Source organism: Callorhinus ursinus, unplaced genomic scaffold (assembly GCF_003265705.2).
Source record: "Callorhinus ursinus isolate GAN/ISIS: 27379988/994484 unplaced genomic scaffold, GSC_fseal_2.0 scaffold2, whole genome shotgun sequence".
NCBI lineage: Eukaryota > Metazoa > Chordata > Mammalia > Carnivora > Otariidae > Callorhinus > Callorhinus ursinus.
In genome coordinates this window covers 25,331,054-25,355,710 of record NW_027397064.1, presented here as the reverse complement: position 1 = coordinate 25,355,710, position 24,657 = coordinate 25,331,054, and the positions used below count along the sequence as shown (strand labels likewise).

Sequence of the window (24,657 nt, the reverse complement as noted above, 5' to 3'; positions counted from 1 at the left end):
TCTTTCTTTCTTTCTTTCTTTCTTTCTTTCTTTCTTTCTTTCTTTCTTTCTTTCTTCTTCTTTCTTTTCTGATGGAGTGAGTGTAGGAGCAGAGGAAGAGAGAGAATATTAAACAGGCTCCACGCCCAGCACGGAGTTGGATGTGGGGTTTGATCTTGACCTGAGATCATGACCTGAGCCAAAATCAAGAGTTGGATGCTTAACCAACTTAGCCACCCAGGCGCCCTTCAAAAGGCTTTTCTCATTTTTTGTTGATGATATATAGAACATTATTTCTTGAATGTTTTTCTGACTTGGTTATATAAACTTAGCATTAGGCTATGCTCCAGTGGGTGCCATTTTAGGCCAAAAATTAGTTATCTGGCATCTCAGAGACTGGTCATTTTAATGATGAACCTCCCCCCACTTTTTAATGAAATGATTACACTGACTAGGTAAGTGTATATCATATGGCCTTAAAGATCCTTAAAACATCTATCTAGAAAAGCAGTACCTCTTTAGAAAGAGGCCATTTGATATATCATTTCCGTGTATTTCATTCAAATTTTCTCTTCCCAGGTCTTTCTTAATTGGTCTTGTTCACATTGATCCTGGATAATGCTGTTTGAACACAAATTCACATTTTGAGGCATCTTTAGGTTTTAAATTATGGTATTTCTGCAAATCAGCACAGAAACATATTGTAAGGAAACTTTTCTAGAAAACTACAAAACATTTTATATTAAATCCAAAATGAATCTTTTCTTTTCTGAATTTGCTTCACTTGGTACAAAATTTTTAGTTGTTTCTGTTTGTACAAACAGCTTTTTAAAAATAAACTGCCATACAAATTATTTTTCTTTCATTCTATGTTCATTTTGCCTAGCTCCCAGAATGCCAGTCCCTTTTATTTCCTCTTTTTTTCTTCTTTTCTGTTTTTGGTTACAATATATGTATTTGTGTTTTCTCTGCAATTTAGTAAATTCTATTGTACTTTTTTGGGGGGAAGACAGAAAAGAAAATTCTAATCAACTATATCGTTTCATTACTTTTCCTCTTTGCTACCTGTTTTGGACATCTCACTCTTTCATTTTCTTTTGTTACTATTTATTACAGAGGAGGTGTCTGCAAGGATAGTTCAAGTAGTCACGGCTGAGGCTGTAGCGGTCCTGAAAGGTGAACAAGAGAAAGAAGCTCAACAGAAAGATCAGCCTGCAGCTCTGCCTTTAGGTAAATGAGAAAGACTGGTTCAAGAGCTGTATCCGCTGCACCCTGATCGCAGGACCAAGGCTTCATGGTCAAAGAGAGGCCCTATCTCATACTTCATCCTTACATGGAACATTCATCAAACACCTCTGGTGGGAGACCCTGGCACCTATTTTCACCTGTCTTGACAGGCTCATTTGTAGTATTTGGACAGTCTTCAGGGTGATAAGCTTATAGTTAGAACTTACCCCTAAATTTCTCTTAAATTTTCATTTCTAGACCGCTAGAGATATTTTTTACAAAAATAAAGCCAATGCATATTGATGTCATGGCACCCACTTGTAAAGAAAAAGTGTTAATACCTTAATTAGAAATAAGTATTTCCCTTTGTGGGTTTTGGGGAATGCTGTGTCATTTGTTTGGGTCTCTCTGAACCAGCTACAGAAAACCTATAGTTGAGGGCTTTGTTAGAATCATGAGTGACTTTGTATCCCACATAATGTACTGGCCTTCACTTGGTCTATTTAAGAGCACTGAAATAGTATTTCTCTCTCTCTTGGTAGCAAGTCAGATGCCCTCCAGGGCCAAACTGGTAATATAATTGTGCTTGCTGAAGAAAACACTCCTAGCCAAAGGCTTGCTGCCCCTCCTTTAGATAGATGATAGATGATTGATAGATGATAGATAGATAGATAGATAGATAGATAGATAGATAGATAGATAGACAGATAGATGTGGGTGTATATACAGGCAGAGACAAGAAAGGAAACTCTCTTAGGTTCAACATATGTCTATTTTGTAGGTATATTCAACTAATCCATAGAAAGGTATGGTTTTTAAAGTCTGAAAAGAGTACATATCCAATTTTGTCTCAAATAGTCTAGTACCCTTAATATTCGATTTTCTGGTCAGTACTCCTTTAAGCAATTTAAACAAATAAAACATTAAGCAATAAAAATTCTGTTCTCCCAGGATAATAAATACTCATTATTTGCAGTAAAATGTTCTTTGATTATAAAAGTTTATTTTTCTCTTTAAACAGGGGAAAAATTATCTTATTCAAAACCTTCAGTTTGTGATTCACTTCTATACCTTAAATAAAAAACACACCCTTTCTTAAATTTGAAGCCTTAAAATATGTTCTATAGAAACCCACTGGGTCAAGGAACGAAGAAGTCACCTGTCATCCCAAAGTTACTTTTTGAGAGTGAAAAACACATGCTCTGTAAAATAGATTTTCCTGCTGGCCTTGATGATAAATATTTCCTTTTTGCAGTCCCTTACCTTCATATGAGTGGTCAAGAAAAAAGAGTTAACTGTGGATGAATGACATCTTTTAGAACTTTTCTCTTTGGTTCTCATGTATAATGCCAAGGCCAGAAGATTACTCGGCTCCCACTAGTACATATTGTCTGTTTGAAGGTTGCCTTAGGCTGTGACAGCTTCATTTTTCTTTTCTGAGAATACATACAGAAGACGCATTTTGACATTAGACTCAGTGGACAAAATGTTGTTTAAAAAATACATCACCAAAAAAAAAAAAAAAATACATCACCTATAATACTGTGAATGATGAAGGTTACGTTTGTTTCCAGACCAAGAAGTTGAACAATATAGAGTTCTGATATTTTTTTTCAGTCAGTCAAGCTAAATCCAAACTACAGTGCTTGCCTGTGTGTTTGAATATAGTAGATTAGGGCCAGAATAAAATAGTTTATTAACTGGACAAGCAGACACAATTAATGGGATTAATGATACCTTAGCAGGCATCTTTAATCCACTTTTGTAGGGAAGACAAAATGATTTTTTTTAAATATTAAATGCTTTTCTTTCCTTTTAGGTTTCTTAAACTATGTGAATCAGGTAATGGAACAGAAAATAAGTCAAGTGCAGATTACTAGTGAATCTTTTCCTAAATTTCATAGAGAGACCTTTTTACAGATGGCAGACCTGTTACACATCTCCTGGCCTAACAGGATTAACTGTATCTCATTTGTCCACTGTTTGATCTTTAGCAGCTGAAGAGACAGCTAATCTGCCTCCTTCTCCACCTCCATCACCAGCCTCAGAACAGACCATCGCAGTGGAAGAAGGTAAGGCCTAGTGGACTTTTTGAGGTTTGTCTTCTGATAAAGGGTAAACTAGCATCAATCCATAAGCAGTGGACTTCAGTGTGGGTTAGCATGTGACCCAGCTTGAGAGCTGTCTGTTTCAAACAGTCCAGAAGACACAGACTTTACACAAATGTATAGTCATTTATCTATACAAAAATCAGAAGTAGGGGGAATATGATAAATAAAAAAGAAAAAATCTGCTTGACCCAGGAGAAGATAACTTTGTGTTTAAATTGCTAGAATAGCTACAGAGAAGCAGTTCACTTAATTAATATAAAATGTTTTGACACAGAAGATAGAATCCTATCTTATAAGTGACTGAACAAAAATAAATTTATTGATGAAATCATAAGGAAATGTTGTCGGGAATTGTCTCTGTTTTGCTTATTACTGTGTTGCCAGGGGCTTCCCTAAGGCCTGGCCCGTAGCAAACTGTCAGTAAATATTAATGAATAAATGAAGAAGTCAGTGTATGACTCTGATATTGGGAGCAGTGAACTAGAAGCTGAGATCATGGCTTCTTCCCTGAGGAGACCTGTTATTGTCCATGAATATATTTATGCACTTAGTCAACATAGAATGCTATGTCAGCTTTTCAGTTCTCATTAATAAAACAGAGGGATGCCTTTGAAGAATATTCATTCAGAATCTGAGCTGAAAGGCACTATTTAAAAGCAAACTATTACTGGTTTTCTGACTTAAGTCTGTTAACTTTTGCATATTGTTTGAAGTACAGAAGGCAGAGAAGAGCCATAGCTAAAGTGTTGTTTCAATATAATTTAGTTTCCATATACTAAAATCAGAATTTTACTACTATTCCATCTTTTTCATTTATTTTTTCATTTTTCCATTTGTTGCCCCTTTTAGCTATTATTTTACTGTTAAAAATTGAAAAGCATCAAAAGACAAAAGACTCACTGTCTTTTTATAATTTGTAATTAGTTTCATTTAAAATACTCTTTGACTTCCTAAATACAGATGTTCCTAAATTATAGAACTATGAACTCTCAGTAAACATAATTTACTTTTGTCACAGATTTATAAACCTAAACTTCTTTTAGCGAGCTTTTTCTTTCTTAAGTTGAAGCTTTTTTCCTAATTTACTGCCTGAAATAATGTTAGCTGAACTAAATTATTCTAAAGAATAAAAGAAAATTTGGGGACTATAATCAGTGGCAGTTATGATTATTAGTTAATTTCCTGAAAGTGTGATTTGATCTTTTAGTTTGCAGATTTGAAAGATTTTTTGCCTTCATCCATTCATTGGCACTTCTTTATGAGCACCTACAATACGCTCTTTAAATTCTAGCTATACACTTGTGAACAAAACAGACATGATTCCTGCTTGTAAGGAACACACAGTCTGGGGGAGAACAGAAAGCCAGTAAAGAAGCTTACCAATAATTTCAACTTGCATTAGCCTTAGGAAGGAAAAGGACAGAGAACTTGAAGATAGGACAAGGGAAATCTTAATTTTGGGGGTGGTGAGGAGACGGGTAAGGAGCTGAGCTCAGGAGCATGAGGAAGAGTTGGTCAAGCAAAGATGGAGGGAAAGGGCTTTGGGACAGAAAGACCAGGACATGCAAGGGGACTCACGTGAGCAAGAACATAGAGTTTTCTAGGAACTGAAGACATCCCATGGCTCCTGGGAAGTGAGAAAGGGGTAGAGTAGCGAAAGGGTTTAAGAGTCAGCAGTATGCGCCTTGGTTCGGGAGTCTCGTTTTCACCTGGAAAGCAGTGGAAAGCCTTCCATGACAGCTGTACATCCCTCCGGTCATTGAAAATGTCTCTAAACCCCCACTTCAAGCCTTTCAGAGAATCTTCTTAACCCAAGATGTTCACTGGGTCCGGCGTTCCCTCCAGAGTCAGCTGGAGGTCAAGTCACTTACCCTTCTTGCTCTCATATGGGAGTTGGAGCACAAGGAGCAGCAGGGTCTGCCCATCCACCTGGGAATTCACCCAGTCCGCTTTCTGGCAGGTGGTATCATGGATATAATGAAAATACAAATAAACCATGGTATCATTTTCACATTTTGGTACACCTTCCAGAATAACTGTTTCCTTATGTTGGGGGATTGCTTTCCCCGTGTTGTTTGAGTATATTTGGGGAAAATTTCAACTTACGTCCTATTGAAGATGATTGAAGATATTTTATTCTTAACATTTTTCAAACCAAACTTGTATGTTCATTGAATCATTATTTTTCATGTTTTCAGAAGAAAGCATTAAACTATATGAAGGCCTAATGATTTGCTTTTAAAAGGATAACCATTTTTTTACTTATATGAAAAAAGTATGTATTTTATAAACTCTACCTCATTAATTTAAAAGACCAAGTAATATTATTACCTTACATATGTGAAAGACATGAGTCTAGATAATCATACTAGCCCCTGTCTTATTTTAGCCCACTCTTAAAGCATGTACAACAATTTTTTTAAGTTTTATTTATCATAAAATGAATTAAGTGAAAAGTCACACGACAGGATTCAACTCTTCAGGTTTTCAAACCAATTGGTTTACAAAGACCTAGGAAAAATTCTATTAATGTATAGCTCATAGCAGTTTGAGTGGGAAAGGAACATGTAGGTTTTACATCTAGGAGATTTTTTTTACCTACTTCAACACATCCTCAAAGAAGCTTTAAAGGCACATGACTGCCAATCCATTTATACAAATGTAAGACAGCTCTTGGATTAAATCGAGTAATTCAATGATTTTGAGGATATGATTACTTTTTATTAATTATCAAACCTTTTAAAAAGCTGTTCTTTCCCAAAGGGGAAGCATGAATGCTTCCACCAAAGATAATTGGAGATGTTAATTACTGTAAGTTGTAAATATTCATTTGTTATAGTGATGTAATATTAATAATTCCCAAGTTTTGTGCTTATTCTGGGAAACAAAGAGATTTTGATGGAAAAAAGAAACAAGTAGCACACTTAAAAGGAAACTCAGGTACAACGCATCAGTCCTGCACTAGGTGTGATATTTGCAAATTAATCTCCTGTTTCTTTTCGGCCTAACCATAATAGTTGTCATTTGGACTGAACTGTTAGGATTTGGAAGCCCGTGCAAGAACAATGGAATCATCTGAAAATAGAACGAGGAAACCTTCTGCCCTCTTAGGTTTGCTCTAGAATCCCAGGGTGATTTTTCCTGAGTCAGAGATGTCACTAATCTGAAAGCATTTTCCCCTCCATATCCTTCTGGGCAGCAAACACAGTTGGCAAACTAGGTCCTCAGTCAAAAGCCTGCATCATGAAAAGGACTTAGAGAGAGTGGAGAACAATGTAAGCAGAGCCAGTTGCCCCAGACGGTGGGGCAGAAGCTGTGATGCCAAGGCAGGCAAAATCACTGAGTCACCCAGAGACTCTGTCTTTCATAAAAGTGACTGCTCATTTGTACCAAAGGGGGCTGACAGACCAAGGCTGGGTTTTATGTGGTAGACGTTACTTTAACTCAAAATAAATTTTCAAATGCTTTTTTTAAAAAAATCATATAAAAATAAGTTAGGGGAAATGTATTCCACCACTGAAATCAGGTAAGCTTCATTTTTAAAGATTATCATTATGCAGCAGAACTATGCAAAAGTCCAAGGTTCATAAGGCAACCCTATCCTTTAAAATATCACATTATTAAATAGAATATTTCATGGTGAAAGCAGAGTCCCCCAAAGCATGTGTACTTACAGTAAAAGGACGACATTCAATCCTGACCTTAAACAACAAAACTAACTTATGAAATGAATTCACTTTTTGCAAATCTCTCAAGTCTAAATTTGACGTCTCCAATGGAGGGAAAGCAGAGGTGCATGACAATTTGTCTGAGTATATTGAAGACAAAGATGCTAACACGCATGGAGTCCAGCATTGTGCTTGGCACTTTCTCAGATCTCTCCTCATTTAATCCTCCCAGCAACCCACAGAGTAGATAATACTCACTTCCACTTCTTGCCCCTGGATGTCGTGGCCAGTAATCCAGAATTCCAGTCCAAATTTCAGTCCCTGCAATCACACCCCCACTGTGTCTCTAAAGCCATCTCTTATCTAGGTTCTTAAATTGGGGCCAAGAAAGGGAAATGATCTTCCAATGAGAGTTTTTTTGTTGTTCAAGGTACTAGACCAATTTCCTTTTTTTTGAAAGCATACTCAAATACAGAATTCATTACTTATAACTGGTATGTATCCCACCTCCATTGGGATGCCATTCATGATTCTATAGCAAATAGGATCTATTTCTTCTGTCATTATTTTGGAACCAAGCACACTGTTTGGTCTTAGCTAGCTACGGTCCTCTTAGTAGAACTTCCCTAGCACATCTCTGGAACTTGCAGATGGACTTCAGGCTCATAGGTCCCAAGCAGAGACATGGAGCACAGACAGCTCATAGTACCAAGACTGGGCTTCGCCGTCCATTCTTTTTTAAGTTGCTTGGCTCAGTGCCATACAAATACTACAAAGAAGCTCCTTTCCACTGCAGCCCTTAAAGTTTTTTGCTCTTTTTGTTGTCCTCTGTTTAGAGTAAAAGTTTCCAGAATAGAAAATACTGTTTCTTTGAAATGTTACAGATCTGAAGCAAGACTCTGTGCTGTTTTCCCATGTTGGCACTTACAGAAATGAGCAATGGCAACAAGAAAGAGAAAGTCAAAATCTTCAAAAGGTTCAAACATCCAAGGAGTATTGCCTTTAAACTCCCAGCTTTCAGCTTCAGATTCTTTAGTTTTATACTGCAGTCGGCTCTACTCCCCAGAAGATGTTAACTATGCCATTTTCACGGACTGATTGTCCATGCAATCTGCTGAGCCTATTGGAAGTTTTAGGAGTAACTTGCATACATGCATATGTGTTTAGGGCCTTAAGGAGTCCTGGGGGAAATATGAATGGCTAGGACATGTGACAAGCCCAGGGCTTATGATTCAGCCAGTATTGTAGGCCAGATCTCAGCCAATTATCTGTTCAACTGAGAAATCGTGCCGAGTTGGAACTAAGAATATCGAATGTAATTTTAGGTTTCTGCTATCCGATGATATAATAAGCAGCATGGCTGAAAAAGTTCTAAGCACCCATCCAGAAAGAAATAACACTGAACAATCAGTAAACAATGTGCTCGAAAGATTAAAAGTATTCCCTCTACAGAATATTATTTTAGTATCTTTATGATTTCAAATTTATTTCTGGTTGCCAGCACTTGGTTGCTGAAAATAAGATACTGCCCTTAACCATACAGTGCATTTTCAAATAAATGCTTTAATCTGGCTGCTTATATGTTGATCGAAATAAAATTTAGATACACAGACTTTCAATAAATTTTAATAACCCTTATTATTGAAAGATATGAAATTTAAAAATTATTTCTCTATATAAGTAAATAAATAGTGATTAGCAAATTCAGTAACCTGTCATGTAGGCCTGAGATGCAGTGTCTGTACCACATCAGAAGCCAAATATTGTTTGGTGCCATCATCCTTAAAGCTCATTGAAATATACCGAATCCAAGTGCTAAGCAGACTGACCTACACTTGCGTACTTAGGGAAATATATTTAAATAAGGCAGATTTCTAAGCCAAGACACTGGAAAGGACAGGAGTGAGAGCAGTTACTTTAGCATTTCAGTGAGAAATAGGCAATGAGGGTTTGAAATATAAAAACAGCCAAGAGCCAGAAGTGTAAACGAAACCACATTGAATAAAGTCTTGGTGAATCTGAAGCCAGCTCTGTAGTAATCATTGTCAGCTAATGGTATCTCTTTTAAGCTTTCAGAAGAAAAAGAAAAGAAAATCAGTTTATATTTTTAGGGACTTCCTTAAAACCATGAGAACCAGTGTTCAAAAGGATCCCCCTAGGAGTTAGCACCCAAAAAGAAGGAGGTAGACCACTGTGCTCTCCTTAGCAGGGCAGGGAAGAGGAATAACACATTGTAGATTTTTCTTGACAGGCCTGGAATTAAAAATGGCTTTCTGGTAAAAGTCATTCACAAAAAATTAAACTAACCAAAATGCTAACTATGTGAGCATCCTAGGTAATTAAGGTTGTGCTTCAAACAGAGCTCTTTTCCCCCATAATTGTATAGCATCAGGTCCTAACACCTTTCTTCTTTTTTAACTTATAAATATATTGACAGAAGCATGAAAAGAATCTACTTGAAAGAATTCTTCCAAATAACACATTTGTATTGCAATGCTTTGTTTCTATTGCAGTGTTTTTGTGGTGGTTCTGACTTGTTTGAGGGAAATGTATAGATAATTTCTATTATGCAGTAAGGGATGTGAGTGCCTTTGATTTATTTAAATCAATGCCAAGGTTACCTAAGGGCTAGTGTAAATTCAGTGGCTACTGAAGCACGAAACATTCACTGCCTCCATCCTCCATCACCTTGATCTTGCTAACTCCCCTCCATCCCGCTGTGCTACTTCTGTGGCCCGTGTGTCCTTGTGCAGGTGTTTGTCTCGTCCAGGTGATCTTGTGTCTGTCTTGTCCAGTTCTCCCTGCAGTTTCTTCCTGTGTGTCTGTTTGTAGATGAAGGGGCTGAGGATCAAGTGGGTCCTCTACACAGGTTCCCCAGCCACGAACATGCCACGGGCGGGGAGAGGCATAGACTCCTAGCCCCCTCCATCTCGGTGTCTGTGCCTGATGATGACCCTTCCAATTCCGATGAGGAGTACTATGAGCATCCTTTGTTCCACTCACAATGGACTACCTCTAGTGTGCTCCCCAGTGTCCCAGCGCAGAGTGCAGAGGCCCACTTAGGTCAGGAGAAAGGTAAACCAAGCATGGTCCCCTTTTGCTCCTCCCCCCAGCCTGCAGCTTTGACCACATGCATCATTCTGACTGTACCTTCAGATGTGGGGTGGGAGGGAAAGGAGCCTGTTTTTTCCATATGAAAGTGAACTCCCTATATGGTTTATATGTCTAGCCAAACACCTTATCTACAAGAAGCCTTATTTGGGGCATAGGTGTATTTTCTTTTTCTGTATCATTGCTTCTGAAAAGAAAGCCAAAAAAGGGGTGGGAGTGGGGGGAGGGAGCAAAAAAGTTCAGTTAAAGTATGCCTCCTTTCTGCTCCCTGTAAATAAATCAGAGGGGGAAGAATACATCCTCTACTCAAACTGAATAAGAGGACCCTGTATATAATTTTTTTTCCTCCTTGGATATATAGACTATTACTAGGACCAGACTTAAATAGAATTAGCCTTCTTTTTAGTGCCGTGTCAATACGGTAGCTCCTTAAAAGAGAAAAACATGAATCTGTATAGGGCAGAACACATGTTACAGAAGGAACGTATTTCTCCAAATCATTTAATCATCTACAGAAATTACAGAGGCTCCCCCTAAGTGACTAAATATTGGCTCACATGAGCAGACCTGGGCTAAAGTGAAGGAAATGATCCAAAGCCTTTGTCATTCCACCCTCATAAAGCTAGCCAACCCTAGTGTATAACTGGCCATGATGAGGGCGGTGGGCTGAAATTTATCTCATTCTAACTAGGTAGTTTTGTAAAGGAAAACAAAATTAGAGCTAAAATACGTTTTGTGTAGGTGAAGAACTTATTCTCAAATAGGGAAAAATGACTTGTGTGCATGAAGAGTTTATTTCCATACGGGACAGTATTTAATGAAAGGGCAGATAGTGCCAAGGCAATGGGGAAGAAACTCAGAGTTTACCAACTACATTCGTGATAATAAACTTATTCTAGTGTCCATTGGAAAACAAAGAGCGCCAATGGCTCAGACGTTCTAATAGAGAAATATAACCCATATGGAGTAAAAGTAAGTTCTAAGAGTGTGAACTTAGAACAATTAAGAGAAATATGGGAAATTTCGAGTGAGAAACAGGTATAATGGAAATAGACATGATTTATACAAAATGAGGAAATGGAAAGCCGAAAGTTTGTGTGGATTTGGAAAACATGTTGATTAAATTGATTAGACTTTACCAAGAAGGTGACATTAATAAAGCAACTATAGTAAAAGTCTCTTATCTGTAATCAAAATCTCTAATTCTATGACATTATAAAAATGGCCTTGATAATAATTTGGAATCTGAATTTTTTAAATGTTGCTTACATAATTAAATGACAAAAATGAAAGTCCCTGAGTGCTAAATGGGAGAAATAGATGAAGTAGTTCTCCCCTCCCCCACCCCCTGCCCAGGGGTTGTAATATTTCTCAAAAAAAAAGAAAATTCCTTTCCTTTCCATCTGTAGTCTTTCTCACTGGGCCATTTAACAATGTTTCATAAGAATTTCATCCGAATCTTTCATTTGTAGAACTATAAAACAGCTTATATTTCCCCTCTAATTTCTTAAGCAATAAAATGGGATTCATTTTACCGGCATTTGAAAGTGCAAATGAGAAGCAAATGAACACAATAAATCATGGCCTTCATAGGTGTGCTTTTTACATTTTAATTGCAAACATTTTTCCATGTGATATACATCTTTTGGGAAGATATTTTGGCAGTTTGATTGTCGTTCAGTTATGTTGGTGGTTTGGTTTTGAATTGCAGAAACAAGACTTTACAGGTAATGTGCACATTGTCTTATTCAGGATCAAGGGCAACTATACATGAACTACATTATTGGTATTACAAGGGTGTAAGCAATATGGTAACAATTGTATCCCCAAGGTGGACTTTTCTAAATGCTAAGATTCCATTTTACCTGGACCTTGCTTCTCAAAATAGTTTGCTTACTCCTTGAAATTTTTTACATTCTCCCATATCATATAATGCAATGAAGGTAAAATAAATTGAGTTAGGAAGTCTTTTGCCTTAAAAATATTGCATAAATTATATTAAAATATAATTTAATACTTTAAATACTTGAGACTTTGGCCTTTACATACTAAATAAGATAGTGTTGATGGATTCCATGATAAAGCTGTTAGGATAGTTGATGGTTATTATGTTGAGGCCGGGTGTTTTTTATTCCCCAAGATTCTTTACTGAAGTTTGCATGTGTTTAATAAAATAATCAGAAATTCGTATGTAGGGACTTACTGCATTGGAGAAAACAGCCCATGTCCAGCAAACGTAAAGATTTTTTTCAGTCCATCAATGCATCTGTCTTTTCATAACCATCTGTTATCCAAAAGCACCATCTCTTATTTCCAGCAAGCTTCCTACATGTGTGCAACTTACTGCCATTTCCACTAAGGGGAATAGAGCAATAAAACCCTTTCAGCTCTCAAGTTTTCAAATAAATAGCCTTTTAACGAGACTTTAAAAGGCATCATTATTAGCAGATTATATATATATAATCATTGCCCAAGCAATACATAATGCACGTTGCATTCGAATATTAATCTGCTCATCCAAACGGTAAAGTAAGGTTCTGGTGAGGTTGATGTAATGGAGCTGAAAGTGTTCCATGAGTAATATTTCTGCCATTGTGTGTATTCTGTGGTCATGATGTCAACATCTTTTTCGTCCCTAAGAAGAAGAAACGCTAGAGGGAACAGTGGCTGAGGAAGAGACACCTGCCACTCTTCCTGGGAAAGAGTGCGGGGCTGCCAAGGCCTCAGACCAACCCCAGGGCCTCAGTGAGGGCCACGCGGAGTCTAGTGCGGAGGCCCACATAGCTCTTGAAGAGAGTGCCCCAGCAGGGGCCCTGCAGGAGAAAAGTGTAAAAGAGGTCACCGAGGTGTCTCCAGAAGTAACAATCCCTTCCTCTGCCAGGGAAGGTGTGTCTTTCCTAGGATTTGCATGTGTTTTGTTGCAAATGATCTCTCCAGCAGCTTACGGACCTGATGCCTTTCCAATGCTATTCCATGGCTTGGTCTTCTCATGATCCTGAGACTGATGTTGTAGGTTTAATGAGCAGAGTGTGGCTTGCACAGGTGCTGTGTGGCAGCTAGGTTTTCCACTGCTGCAGCTGATTCTTGGTTTTACTTTGCCATGATACAATATGCTTTGCAGCCCTGCTGACGATGCTGTGTGAGCTTTTTGTCTGCCCGCCCCACCCCCCCCATCTCCAAGTGTTTGCCAGCCACATTGCTAATACATGTATATTTTTATTTTTATTTTTGGGACAGCGATTCATATGCTTTTCTTTCAAACCGTAGAGTTGGATTTTGGCACATAGAGGCTTAAATGATAGAATTGTTTTTGTTTGCAACCGCAATGTGCTATATTTTTTATGCTTCGATGAATACTGGTTTGGTTTCCTTAAAAGTTCCTGCTGATGCTTCTCATATCATTTCCTCTCCATGGCAGCCAGCGTCTTTGACCATCTCCATATCTCTTGAGTTTTCATTCATCTAACCTCTATTAGAAGTTCATAAAGTATTTCTTTTCTATTGTTACAACAGGACACACAAATACATAAGGTATTGATGATCCATACACTTGCTCTTCAAGCGATGACTGAATTTTATTATTTTTCCCCAAATCTTTTCCAGATAGTTACATGTAGCCCTAATGACCACAATGAAATAACTGTGACCTTAAAACACATGTGAGAGTCTGAAACCTTTCGAGTTGGTGAACAAATGAAAATAAAGAAAGAGCCATTTAATTTCTGTGAAGCATCTCTAAAGCCACTACTTAGTGCCTCACTGTCTGTCGTGTTCCAGCAAATGAGGTCATGACCAGGGAGAGAAAGATATGATAATAATTGGCTCTTTTTAAAATTTTTATTCACATGACATCCCGGTATTTTTTTAAGATTTTATTTATTTGACATCCCAGTATTAATAATATAATTCAGATTTTCTTACATCTGTCATAAGGCTAATGATTAGGAATTAAAAATTTTGATTTTGTGATAGAAACCACCTTGTCATATCATTTAAAGTTAATAGCAAATATTTATTTATATTCCTGAAATTTAATCTCAGATGATGCCTTTAAAAATTATGTCAGTAACTTCTTAATGTTCAAAAACTTGGTCCTGGCATTTATAAATCAATTAACTTGATTTTAACATAATACTTATTATGAATGAATTGCCCTTCTGCCCATGGCCTGCCAGTTCATTTTTAAATGAGAACACAAGTGAAAAAGTTCAGGAGACTTTCATCCGTTTTTCATATTTAGCCCTTAATGTATTTTTGTACCCTAATATTACTGACTTATTCAATATTCTTTAATTTATCATTTTTGTCTGCAAAAGGCACATGAAATTTTCTACTACAATACATATTACATGGTATTTAGGAGAGTCCGAACAAAGGAGAAAAGAGTATTCAAAATACACAATCCCTGTATGCATTAATTCGCAATGGGAGTCCATTTCTGCAGTAGTACAAATGTATCTTAGTCCTGACATTTTCATATCGATTTTTAAATGGGTAGCATGCTTGCATGTTCCATAGTTTTGTTTTGTTTTCTTACCCTACCATTCATTTGTCATTTCAAAATATAATTTTAAGCTTCCTGCCTGAAAGCACTTGCCTATTATTTGTTTAAAAATCAACCCAATTACTTCAGGTTTACTTCCAGCCTCGAAGATGGAGTTCCATGATCAACAGGACTTGACTCCCTCTCCAGCTGAGCCCTTAGACAAGAAGGACAAAGAGTCAGAGAAACAAAGTAAGCCTGGTGAAGACCTTAAACATGCTGCCTTCGTTTCTCAGCCTGAGACAACTAAAATTTTCCCTGACAAAAAGGACATGCAAGGCCCAGAGGAAGAAAAAGCACCTCCCACTCTGTTTGGGCATACTGTTGGTGCCGGGCTAGAAGACACGAAACAGAAGACAGAACCAAGCATCGTAGTGCCTGGTATTGGCCTCTCTGCAGAGCCCCCAGCTCCAAAAGAGCAAAAAGACTGGTTCATCGAAATGCCAACGGAAGCCAAAAAGGCTGAGTGGGGTTTAGCTGCTCCCATCTCGCCTGGCCCTCTAACCCCCATGAAGGGAAAAGATGTCCTTGAGGATATCCCCAAATGGGAGGGGAAACAGTTTGATTCTCCCATGCCCAGTCCCTTTCAGGCTGGCAGCTTCACTCTTCCTTTAGATGTCATGAAGAATGAAATAGTTGCAGAAGCATCACCCTTTGCCCCTGCCCTATTACAACCGGATGACAAAAAATCTCTGGAAGAAACCAGTGGCCCAGCAACTGCCAAAGATAGTTCTAAAGCTGAAGAGCCCCATAAGGACAAACCTGGCAAAATGGCAGAAGCGCCAGCCCTAGAGGCATTCACCTTACCCAAAGATGCCCACATTCCGACCGTGGAGGAATGTGTCCCAGAGAAAGTTTTAGGAGAGGAGAAAGGGGCAATAAAGCAAGAGAGTGCACAGAAAAAAGAGCAGGAAGTGACACTTACTGAAAAGGAATCTCTGCTAAAGCTTGAAGAAAAGACAACCATTTCTGACAAAGAAGCCGTGCCAAAAGAGAGTGAGCCCCTGAAGCTGACAGATGGAGAAACAGGCATAATTCAGCCCTGCATGGAGCATACCCTCTCAAAAGAAGAGCAGAAAGTCCAAGAGCCAACCACAGAGCCATTAAAACAGGACTCATTCCCTGTCAGTTTGGAGCAAGCAGTGACAGACTCAGCCGTGACCTCTAAGACACTGGAGAAAGTCATGACCGAACCAGTGGCAGTAAGTGAAAAGAGTGCAGCCCAGGACCTTTTTGAAGAAAAAGTTGCAGACAAAGATATTAAGATGGAAGGGGTTGGGCCTGCAACATCAGTGGAGCTTGACATGCCGTTTTATGAAGATAAGTCAGGAATGTCCAAGTATTTTGAAACATCCGCCTTGAAAGAAGAAGTGACCAAAAGCATCCAGCCAGGCAGTGATTACTATGAACTCAGTGACACCAGAGAAAGTGTCCAAGAGTCTTTTGATACCCTATCTCCCGTGTGTAAAAACGGAGACAAGGGACTTGAGGCAGGTAAAGAACCCCAGCCCAGTGCTCCAGCACAAGAAACAGGGTACAGCACTCTTGCACAGAGTTATCCGTCTGATTTACCTGAAGAACCTAGTTCTCCTCAAGAAAGAATGTTTACTATTGACCCAAAAGTGTATGGGGAGAAGCGGGATCTCCACAGTAAGAATAAGGATGACTTGACGCTAAGCAGGAGTTTAGGACTTGGTGGGAGGTCTGCAATAGAACAGCGAAGCATGTCAATCAATTTGCCCATGTCTTGCCTGGATTCCATAGCCCTTGGATTTAACTTTGGTCGGGGACATGATCTCTCTCCTCTGGCTTCTGATATTCTAACCAACACTAGTGGAAGTATGGATGAAGGGGATGATTACCTTCCAGCCACAACACCTGCACTGGAGAAAGCCCCCTGTTTCCCAGTAGAAAGCAAAGAGGAAGACCAGACAGAGGGAGGAAAAGCTGCTGGAGAGGAAAGTACTCAAGTCGAGACCTCGTGTGAGTCACCTTTCTTAGCCAAAGATTACTACAAAAATGGTACTGTCATGGCCCCGGACCTGCCCGAAATGCTAGATCTGGCAGGCACAAGGTCAAGATTAGCTTCCGTGGGTGCAGATGCTGAGGTTGCCAGGAGGAAGTCAGTCCCATCAGAGACTGTGGTCGAGGAGAGTAGTACCGGCTTGCCCCCTGTCACCGATGAAAACCACGTCATTGTTAAAACAGACAGTCAGCTTGAGGACCTGGGTTACTGTGTGTTCAATAAATACACAGTCCCACTCCCATCACCCGTTCAAGACAGTGAGAATTTGTCAGGGGAGAGTGGTTCCTTTTATGAAGGCACGGAAGATAAAATGCGAAGAGATCTAGCCACAGACCTGTCCTTGATTGAAGTAAAATTGGCAGCTGCCGGAAGAGTCAAAGATGAGTTCGGTGCTGAGAAAGAAGTACCCCCGCATATCTCTGGTGACAAATCGGGACTGGGTAGGGAGTTTGATCAGGAGAGGAAAGCTAATGATAAGCTGGATACTGTTCTGGAAAAGAGTGAAGAACATGCTGATGCAAAAGAACACGCCAAGGCAACAGAAGAGGCCAGTGATGAAGTTGAAACATTTGGCTTAGGAGTAACCTACGAGCACACTCCCACCAAAGAACTGACCGTTTCAAAAGACGCATCACCTCCCGCAGCCGAGAAAGCTGAGAAAGGTCTTAGTTCAGTGCCAGAAGTAGCTGAGGTCGAACCATCCAAAAAAGCTGAACCAGAACTGGATTTTGTTGCAATGAAAGCTGACCAGGGTCAATTAGATGTGAAAATCAGTGACTTTGGACAGATGGCCTCAGGGCTGGCGGTAGACGCTGGAAAGGCAACAGAGCTTAAGCTCGAGGCGACACAAGATCTCCCCCCCTCATCTGGAGCACCTCAGGAGGAAGATGCGTTTATGAGTGTTGAGGCTGGCCACATGAAAGAAGGCACTAAAGTCAGTGAGACAGAAATCAAGGAGAAGGTAGCCAAGCCTGACTTGGTGCACCAGGAGGCTGTAGACAAGGAAGAGTCCTACGAGTCCAGTGGTGAGCATGAGAGCCTCACCATGGAGTCCTTGAAAGCTGATGAGGGCAAGAAGGAAACATCCCCAGAATCCTCTCTAATTCAAGACGAGATTGCCATCAAATTGTCAGTGGAGATACCGTGTGCACCTGCTGTCTCAGAGGCTGATTTAGTCCCAGATGAGAGAGCTGATGTCCAGATGGAATTTATTCAGCAGCCGAAAGAAGAAAGCAAAGAAACCCCAGATATCTCTGTCACGCCCTCCGACGTCGCAGAGCCATTGCCTGAAACCACCAGGGCTGAACCGGCAGAGGCTCAGAGTGAGGAAGAAGAGATAGAAGCCCGGGGAGAATATGATAAACTGCTCTTCCGCTCCGACACCCTTCAGATTACTGACCTGGGCGTCCCAGGTGTCAGGGAGGAATTTGTGGAGACCTGCCCTGGTGAGCACAAAGGAGTGATCGAGTCCGTTGTGACCATCGAGGATGACTTTATCACTGTGGTGCAAACCACAACGGATGAAGGGGAGTCAGGTTCCCACAGCGTGCGTTTTGCAGCCCTGGAGCAGCCTGAGGTGGAGAGGAGACCGTCCCCCCACGCTGAAGAAGAGCTCGAAGTAGAAGAGGCAGCCGAAGCCCAGGCGGAACCCAAGGATGGCTCCCCGGAGGCTCCCGCTTCCCCTGAGAGAGAAGAGGTTGCACTCTCAGAATATAAGACAGAAACCTATGACGATTATAAAGACGAGACCACCATTGATGACTCCATCATGGATGCTGACAGCCTCTGGGTGGACACTCAAGGTGTGCATTATTTTTTTTTTTAATTTTCTACTTCCAAATAAAATCCAATAACCTAATGGATTTCTTTTTCGTTTTAAACTTGTTAAATGTCCCTTTATCTCTATTTTGCATTTTGTTAAATATATGAAGGATTGTATACATTTGTTACTAATGTTTTCATTGTTGTTGTTGTTGTCATGGTTTGCTTTGATCCGCAGATGATGATAGGAGCATCATGACAGAACAGTTAGAAACTATTCCTAAAGAGGAGAAAGCTGAAAAGGAAGCTCGGAGACCATCTCTTGAGAAACATAGAAAAGAAAAGCCTTTTAAAACCGGGAGAGGCAGAATTTCCACTCCTGAAAGAAAAATAGCTAAAAAGGAACCTAGCACAGTCTCCAGAGATGAAGTGAGAAGGAAAAAAGGTTCATTTCACAATAACTTCTTTAAAAATGTTTTTGAATTCATTATTACTCTTTTGTAGAAGAAACTTCCTAACAGTGGTAACTAATATTTATGAAATTTTGTTCGGTTTTGCTCCAACTGTTTATTTTCTCCTGATGGTATGCTTTTTTGTGTTTTCTTTATTCGTAGCAGTTTATAAGAAGGCTGAACTTGCTAAAAAAACAGAGGTTCAGGCCCACTCTCCCTCCAGGAAATTCATTTTAAAACCTGCTATCAAATATACTAGACCAACTCATCTCTCCTGTGTTAAGCGGAAAACCACAGGTGACTCTTCAGTTCTGCAATGTGGCTGGCAAACATAGACATGTCTTTTTTTTTTTTTTATCTCATTCCTGTAGCGGCTTCTTCATTTTGTTTTTCTTCCGAGAATCTTAGCAGTCATGAACAATTTCGCTATTAAGTGTCTTGTATCATTATTCTTTTTTTTTCCCCCTCCCTGCAGAAGAGGTCATGACCATCTGTTTCTTTGTCATGCTCAGACTTAGCAGTGATTTTATCTTGGCATTGTGCTCTAGTGTCACGTTCTGGGGATTCCTCTTTTCATTCTGTGTGTTTGGTTAGACGATGATGATGAATATAACTGTGGTATGCCTTCTCATTATTTTGCTTATTTATCTCTCTCATGCTTAAACCCATACTATATTTGTCCTATTTTCTACATGGTTACTGCCAAATCTGTTACTGATGTTGATGAATTTGCCAGGAATGGGTAGTGATTTCAAGACTGAAAATGAAAAGCAAATCTGGGGTAAAATTGTGATTGGAAAATTACTTTGCTTCAGATGAAAGAAAAAAAAAAAGGAAAGGAAATTGCCTGCTCATCCCATCAGATTTTATTCCTTGTATCCAAAATTAGCAAGGCTTTCAATTCACTGTACTACATCTCTTCACTGACACTTTGTCATTGGGATTTTCTTAAATGTGTTGGATTCAAACTGCTAATTTTTCTATATAATTTAGTATTCAGAATTCCCGGATAAAACTCCTTCGTTTCTTATAACTTAGGTGTATTTCTATGTTGCTACCTTCTTATTTTTCTGTCTTCTTCAAATATACTTGTTTTTAACTCTTTAAAAAAGCAGTGAAATGAAGGAGCAAAACTTATTACAAATCACAATAAAAGCTCATACAAATATCTATAATGCAAACTCTATTCCTAAATTTCAGTGCAAAGTATTCATGTTAAATGTATAATTATCCTAGGATAATCTTAATTTGCAATACATTTTAGCATTTTAGCATTCATTAGATAGCACACTTGCAGGCTACAAAATTAGGTATCAGATTGCTAAGTAAGAAAGGAATATTTACCTTTGCATACCCCTTAGATAGGGGTAAAAAAAAAGGTGCCTTTATATAAACTTTCTGATGGCTTTAATGATTAAGAGCAGCATTAACCTTTGTAAGAAAAAGAAAATCAAGGTAATTGATGGTTTTATGATAGTCAATAAAATTCTAAGTATTTTGTATCTGTGTTCTTCATAGGGGAATCATCTCATGAGCTTTCCTCCAAGAACTAATCTTTAAGGCAGTATTTGAAAGTGGAAGGCTCATAAATTATATAGAAACCTTGATGGTAAAAGTTCAGGCTGAAGAGTGTTTCTCAGTTAGAAATTAGTATGACATCTCCAACTCTTATATCACATCTTAATTCATTTGCATTAAACTTGGAATTTTACTTCTAGTTAGAAAAATGCGTGGACAGGCAGACTCTCTTGGTTTGGGCATAAAAATCCTATATCATGTATAAGAGGATGAAAAATATATCAGGATTATGGAATTTTGGAGGAAACATCAGGATTATGGAATTTTGGAGGAAACATCAAATGGTTTGGTGAAGTGTCTGACATGTCATTGGTATTCAATTTGCCACACTGATAGTGAATTGCCTTTTCAAGTCATTCATTAAAGAAAATTTAAGATCTTTGGACTTATTAAGATCTTCCCTTAATCTGTTCAAATATTAAATACTTGAGCAGAAAGCATATATCAAACATGGATGTCATTGGCTTGAAGCAAACTCTATGTCACAGAATTTTAAGAAATATTACAGAAATATTAGGAAAGCATCATTTGCACTGCTTCTTTTAAAAAAAATCATTCCAGAATCTGTGAATAATCTTACTAGCCTGTCCTAAGTAGCATATAGCATCTTGTAGACAGTTATACTTGTGTTAGAGCTGCATGAGACATAAGAAACCTTTCTGAAACTCGTTCAGAGTGCTTATAAGCATAAGTTCCTCCCCCCCCCCCGGTGTTTTCCTTCTTATGAAAGAAAATTGAGGAGGTAACTACACAAGCTTGTGCCTTTCATTTTCTAAGCACAATTTTTAAGTAGGGATGGTTTTCCCAAAACACAAAGGATTGTTTTAAATCATAAGAGATATTCAAGTCAAGTCAGGTAAGTCATCAACAGAAAATGTGCTGGAGATAGTGGAGTTTAAAACTGAAGCCAGAGGTATAAAACAGCAACAAGAAAAACAACAGTAACAGATGTGGTAATAATTTCATACAGGCAGTGCATGTGTAGAACATGTTCTATATTACTGAACCTAAATTCCACTCTTGTTTTCTTTCCTTGACAATCTATTTTTCTTCTCATGTGGTGCGTTTCACGTCAAACAAGTGTGTCATTCATATTGTGAAATGAAGGGGTGCAGAGGGAAAGGGGTTGGCTGATCATGATAGTTTGGAATATGAAATATGGAAATATCTGTATGTATGCCATTGGCTACAAAAAGAGGGCTTGGGAATCTCCCTGAACACTCTTTAATATCATGCCAACCCTAGAAACCAATCACTTCCCCCTTTTCTTAAATTCTACAGCATTGGATGGTTGTTCTGTGACTTTCGTTCTAAAGGATCTATGCTCGTGGAGTAACAGTATTTAAAGGTACCTTGGTAACCAATAGGAAATTATTTGGTGTGCTTACCTAAGCTTTGGTAAACACTGGGTTATGTTAATTAGCACACACTATAGTGGGAGCCACATGCTAGAATGTTCTTATTCAGGTTTCTTCAGTTACTGAATTCGAATCTCAAAATAAGCAAAGTTTTGCTTTGCATTCGTCTGTTGACACAATTGAGTATCCAAAAGATATTGAAAAATGCATTTGTGTGGTTGTTAAGCCACTAAGTTTGGGGTTGTTTGTTATCTTCTTTTTTTGACAGCAACAGGTGGTGAATCAACTCAGGCTTCCAGTGTATTTAAACAGGCAAAGGACAAAGTCTCTGTGAGTAAAATAATTTTTTCCTTGCTCTTCACTTGAAGTTCCTTTTGGTATTGGTGGCAACGTCTCAATAACTTTAGATATAAGTTAGACTTCAGATGTTTACTCTTAAATGTCATTTTAAATTATTCACTCACCCAGAATGATTCTTGGTAGCATTCAGGCATGTCTCAATGTCTTCTGGAATGACATGTGATAGCAGTTGGTGAGGGCAGAGCTGGGATGAAGGTTGCCTTTTTTCTTTTTAGTAAAATGGAAACAAACAGCATGATAATCTGGCAAAAATAGGGGAGCTCAATTTATTTACTTTTCATAGAATCGAGATAAATCATTATAATCAACATTAAACTGTGTTTGATAATACATTTCATTATTGTTACTACAAAATAAGAATATGAGAAAATTAAACAATGTGGGTGAGCAAATATAAGTAAAAATGTATCATAATCCCTTTACCTAAAGAAAACTACAGTCAACTATTGTGATGTAAAATCTTTATTTTTTCCTACTCACTTATAGCTGTAATAACTTAAATGGAAACACTGCATCAGTTTTTTAATTAAACAGTAAACAGATTTCCCTGTCATTAAACATTCTTGTACATCACTTTAATGACTACACTGCATTCTGTTTTATTTATTTATAGTGATATACTTGATCAACTCCCTATTATTTGACTTTTTAACTATTTTTATTGCCATATTAACAATATTGCTGTAGAAATATTTTTGGCTTAATCTGTGGATGCATCCATATGCTTTTCCTTAGGATAATTTCCTAGTAGTGAAACTACTGTTTTAAGTTTTTAGTTTTAAAGTTTTTGCTACACATTGTCAAGTTGTCCTCCAGAAAGGTTCTACTGACTTATATGTACCCCCAGCTGTATATAAGAGTACCCATGTTCATTATTATTACTAGATATTCCTATGCTTTTTCTATATTTGCCAAGTTATGGAGATAAAATGTTTTAATCTGGTTGCATTAATGATACTTAACTTCTTCATGTATATAAATCATTCATATTTCTTTTTTTAATTTTACTTTTTATTTGATTAACCATTATTTTTTAAGCTTCCAAAAAACCAGAGCCAATATGAAGTATTTTACTCCTTTCTGATTGAAAGAAAAAAAAATTAAAAGACTACTAAGAGTGGTGCCTGGCTGGCTCAGTTGGATCAATTCTTGAACTCGGGGTCGTGAGTTTGAGCCCCACATTGGGAATAGAGATTACTTCAAAATAAAATCTTTTAAAAAAAAAAGGACTACTAAAGAATTCCTAAAATTACAACAAATCGTTTGAATGATATTAACTAGTAGTGCATCACAACGTTCTGGGGTTTAGACATCATATAATATGTAAATCACAACTCTTTGTTTAGCATTCTAAAAACTAGTAAGATTTTAATGCCAATGGTACAGGCACTCTGGAAAACAGTATGGAGTTTCCTCAAAAAGTTGAAAATAGAGCTACGCTACGACCCAACAATTGCACTACTGGGAATCTACCCCAAAGATACAAATGTAGTGATCCGAAGGGGCATCTGCACCCCAATGTTTATAGCAGCAATGTCCACAATAGCCAAACTATGGAAAGAGTCCAGACATCCATCAATAGATGAATGGAGAAAGATGTGGTATATATATATACAATGAAATGTTACTCAGCTATCAGAAAAATGAAATCTTGCCATTTCCAACAACGTGGATGGAACTAGAAGGTATTAGACTAAGTGAAATAAGTCAATCAGAGAAAAACAAATATATGATTTCACTCATATGTGGAATTTAAGAAACAAAACAGAGGAGCATAGGGGAAGGGAAGGAAAAATAAAACAAGACAAAATCAGAGAGGGAGACAAACCATAAGAGACTCTTAAAAATAGGAAATAAACTGAGGGTTGCTGGAGGGGAAAGAGGTGGGGGAATGGGGTAACTGGGTGATAGACATTAAGGAGGGCATGTAATGTAATGAGCACTAGGTGTTATATAAGACCAATGAATCACTGAACTCTACCTCTGAAACTAATAATATACTATATGTTAATTGAATTTAAATTTAAAAAATAAAGGGATTGAGAAAAATAAATAAAAACTAGTAAGATTTTAGACTTCCATTTTTTATTGTGAAAAATAGAAATTCATTTCCAATGATAGCCAAACTTTTTATATCATTTTGAACCTAAGGGACTTCATGTGAATTTTAAAAATTGATTTTTATATAATGTTTTCAGACATATTCCTGAATTATATGGCAAGCAATAGAATCCATGTATTGCTTTGGTAAACACCAGGCTTGAGAATACTGTAACTTCAAGATTTCTGTCTCTTTACCTTTTATTTCTGATGGGGAACCAGTGAGTTGTGGTGGTTAAGGGCAGGGTTATGGAGCAGACCAGGTCCAGGTCTTGAACATTTATTAGCTATATGATCTTTTTCTCCCTATGTCTTAATTTTCCAAAAATAAAGGGAGGAATAAAAATTCCTGTATCCTAAGTTAGTTGTGAAAATTAAATATG

The 24,657-nt window shown here is 38.1% G+C and overlaps 1 protein-coding gene across 21 annotated transcripts in view; it reads left to right on the top strand.

The window, feature by feature from the left end:
- The window catches only part of MAP2 (microtubule associated protein 2), a 280,936-nt gene that overhangs the window by 225,074 nt on the left and 31,205 nt on the right, over positions 1-24,657 (top strand). For 12 of the 21 annotated variants that reach the window (XM_073879249.1, XM_073879237.1, XM_073879247.1 and 9 more), the window contains 6 exons: positions 1,096-1,209; positions 3,201-3,278; positions 14,730-18,467; positions 18,665-18,871; positions 19,041-19,175; positions 22,083-22,144. In XM_073879249.1, the coding sequence (XP_073735350.1) occupies positions 1,096-1,209; positions 3,201-3,278; positions 14,730-18,467; positions 18,665-18,871; positions 19,041-19,175; positions 22,083-22,144 (4,334 nt within the window). The remainder of the gene's footprint in view (positions 1-1,095; positions 1,210-3,200; positions 3,279-14,729; positions 18,468-18,664; positions 18,872-19,040; positions 19,176-22,082; positions 22,145-24,657) is intronic. The other 9 variants (XM_073879252.1, XM_073879262.1, XM_073879254.1 and 6 more) reach the window with 5 other exon arrangements.